A 2,775-nucleotide genomic window follows, 5' to 3' on the forward strand; every position below is an offset into this window, starting at 1 on the left:
AAGTTGTAAGTTTGGAGTAAAGGTAAGAAGTATTTAATACACGGACTTTATGATCATTAATGATCAAATTCGGTTATGTTACTGCGATCGTTCCGAGAACTTGCATTAAGTATGGTTTATATTATTATAGTTGAATTGTTTTATTTTTATTTAAATCAGATGCAAAAAGTTATATACAAGTATTGTACAATATCAATTTGTATAAAAATTCATAGCGAATGTTCTTATTCGTTAACATTCTTTGTTGGTTGTGTAAAGCAACCAGTTATAAAATCTATTAGGTAAACTATAAAAATTTCTGAAATTTGGACGGACATTTCCTTTGACCAATATCAGTCTTCTATTAAAATGTGTAAATCGTAATACCATCGAGGCATCAAATTAATTGTACATTACTGACACTTAGATAAGCTACATACATGTTTGCAATATTCATACCCACAAGTATGTTAAAATAAATAATCAAGTTATGAACATATAACAAACAATATTGTTTTTGTTTGGTTTAAATTATTTTAAATATTATTTTTCTGAGTATAGATGATTCCCTTTTTAAAGAAAGGGGCGTTCTGTAAAAAATTATATTCATTTCTATGGACACTGTATCTTACTTTGGTGTCAATCAATGTACTCTATATTCTATACTTAATGTATGGTACTATTTAAGGCCATAGAAGTTCTATATTTGGAGACTGTAATTTTTCAAATATTTTGTACATCGACAGTACAACCAACCAGCAGTATACCTGAAAGCATAGAATTAGATATATAATAGATTACATTATATGTAGCAATAAGAAAATGTAATAACTAATGATTTTGTATAACTGTATGTACTACTCACATTGTATGACATCCACAACCAAATACACATTGCAGCAAATGTTGCTTCGAGCTAAAAGTATAGTTTAAAATATCAATTGTAAGTTTAGTAGAAAATCTCAATGTAATAATACATTATACTTCACTATATGTATATAAAACTTACATAAATGTAATAGCCTCCTACGAGCCAAAGTCCAAAAACTAATTGGAATAGACATACAATGAACCACAATATAAGCCATGGAAGTAACCATCCTCTTATTCCCTGCTTTATTCCATATACCATCAAACCTCCTGATATGATCAATAGTATGAAGTAACAGTTGAAGAAGCCTCCAACAATTTGCATAGCTGAAAAATCATACAGTGTGTGAATGAAACGATATTTGCATTCATTGTACATACAATTTACAACTTACATCCTCTAATATCAGCCTCGAATAAAGGATTGTACAACTGAGTCGAGTCCCCTCCATTTAATTGGTAACAGACTAATGTAATTGATATTACACTAATGGCCTAAAACAAAAGAAAGTCATACAATAAATATCAAGAGGTGTGGAAGTAAACACTAGAAAAAAAATATTAATGTGGCAAGATAATAATATTAAGCTGGAAAATACATACAATTGTGTAAAAGGCAATAGCTTTGCATCCTGCTTTGATGTTATTGGTCCAAACAAATGGTGACCAACAGGACTGGACCATTACCATGTTTCTATTAAAATAAAAACACACGTGCAAACACAATTATCAAATTCATTAGCCACCAGTGACTGAAGATGATCCAATTGATTAATGCCACCTACTTGCTGTTAATGCATTCAACGCTTGGGCGTCGACATGCAACAGGCTTACCAACATATAAGCTCTACAAATGAAAAGACACCAATGAAGAAGCCCAAGAAATACATTGTTTTTAATTAAAATATTAATACAGTTCCAAAGTTTTTATTACATATAGTAATTAAATACTTGATGGAACTGTACGAATAAAAACATTAAAATCGGTGACATTATACATTCTAGTTACAAAGATGGAAAACTTGTCCAGAAACGCATACACACGGGAGTACACTAGAATCACTTAAGCACAAGAAGAAACTAATAAAGATGTTTCTCTCTACAATTATAAAAATACAACTGGAATTTGTATTTTGATATTTTTATGCATCAATACACGGAAATCACTAATCATTTATTCATTAATCAATTATCTCCTGCACCATTCGATGTGTCACTAACAACGAAGATATGTCAGTTGAAATGTTTACTTACATCTGTCGAGGAAAATTAATTTTCCATGTTAACTGACCATGACGATATTTTTCTTGGACCTCAGTCGCCAGACTTCGATTATTTTAACCACTTGTGAAAATCTTCGATACTAATGTACAGTGACATACACGTATCACCTTGGGTACTGTTAATGGCGCCGTGTTCAGCGTTCGGTCGCTCCTCTCCCTTCCCCTTGTGACTCAAAATTACTGTGCCGGTTCTTTCAATTTTCGAGGTGTTTCTTTACTCTTTAACACTGATTTCTGATTTTAAAAGAGGCGCATATACACTCCATGAACTGCAAATTACCAGAATGTGATTATTAAATTTATTGACTAAACTTGAAAAACATCATTTTAACATGAATGAAGGAAGAACTTTTGTTCAACCATAATTCGAAATAAAAATGATGAACCACTTTTAATTTATCATATGATAGACTATAAGAAAAGTCTGAAATAATAATGAACTGGAGCCTGAAGCAGCTCACAATCTATTATGCATCGCATAAAGTGTTTTTACGCCAAGGAGTTAGTTAAACTTGATACGTATTTCGCAACCATCGACGGAGTGTAGGTAACGATGGAAGAATTGCAGTCGTTTAGTAAAGCGTACCTTGACAACGCAGGGATATCATAGCGAACATATATCGAGAGTCGAGCATTGTCGGTG

The 2,775-nt window shown here is 31.8% G+C and overlaps 1 protein-coding gene across 1 annotated transcript; it reads right to left on the bottom strand.

Moving 5' to 3' along the window:
* Nucleotides 1-572: 572 nt before the first annotated feature.
* On the bottom strand, nt 573-2,257 carry Pasi1 (septate junction component pasiflora 1). The gene is made up of 6 exons (XM_076894890.1): nt 2,104-2,257; nt 1,453-1,543; nt 1,245-1,344; nt 989-1,176; nt 845-895; nt 573-746 (listed from the first exon to the last, which is right to left on the bottom strand). Exons 2-6 carry the CDS (start codon nt 1,537-1,539, stop codon nt 663-665), a joined length of 510 nt encoding a protein of 169 aa, XP_076751005.1. The 5' UTR covers nt 1,540-1,543; nt 2,104-2,257; the 3' UTR covers nt 573-662.
* Nucleotides 2,258-2,775: the final 518 nt, after the last annotated feature.

Source organism: Xylocopa sonorina, chromosome 5 (genome assembly GCF_050948175.1).
Source record: "Xylocopa sonorina isolate GNS202 chromosome 5, iyXylSono1_principal, whole genome shotgun sequence".
Taxonomy (NCBI): Eukaryota; Metazoa; Arthropoda; class Insecta; order Hymenoptera; family Apidae; genus Xylocopa; species Xylocopa sonorina.

Bases quoted from the DNA above. Each gene is read 5' to 3' on its own strand.
- Pasi1 (XM_076894890.1), bottom strand. From the start codon at position 1,539: ATGGTAATGGTCCAGTCCTGTTGGTCACCATTTGTTTGGACCAATAAC. The intron at 896-988 runs GTAAGTTTTATA...CTATACTTTTAG, and splicing joins TAGGAGGCTATTACATTTAT to CTCGAAGCAACATTTGCTGC. The intron at 747-844 runs GTGAGTAGTACA...CTATGCTTTCAG, and splicing joins GGTTGTGGATGTCATACAAT to GTATACTGCTGGTTGGTTGT.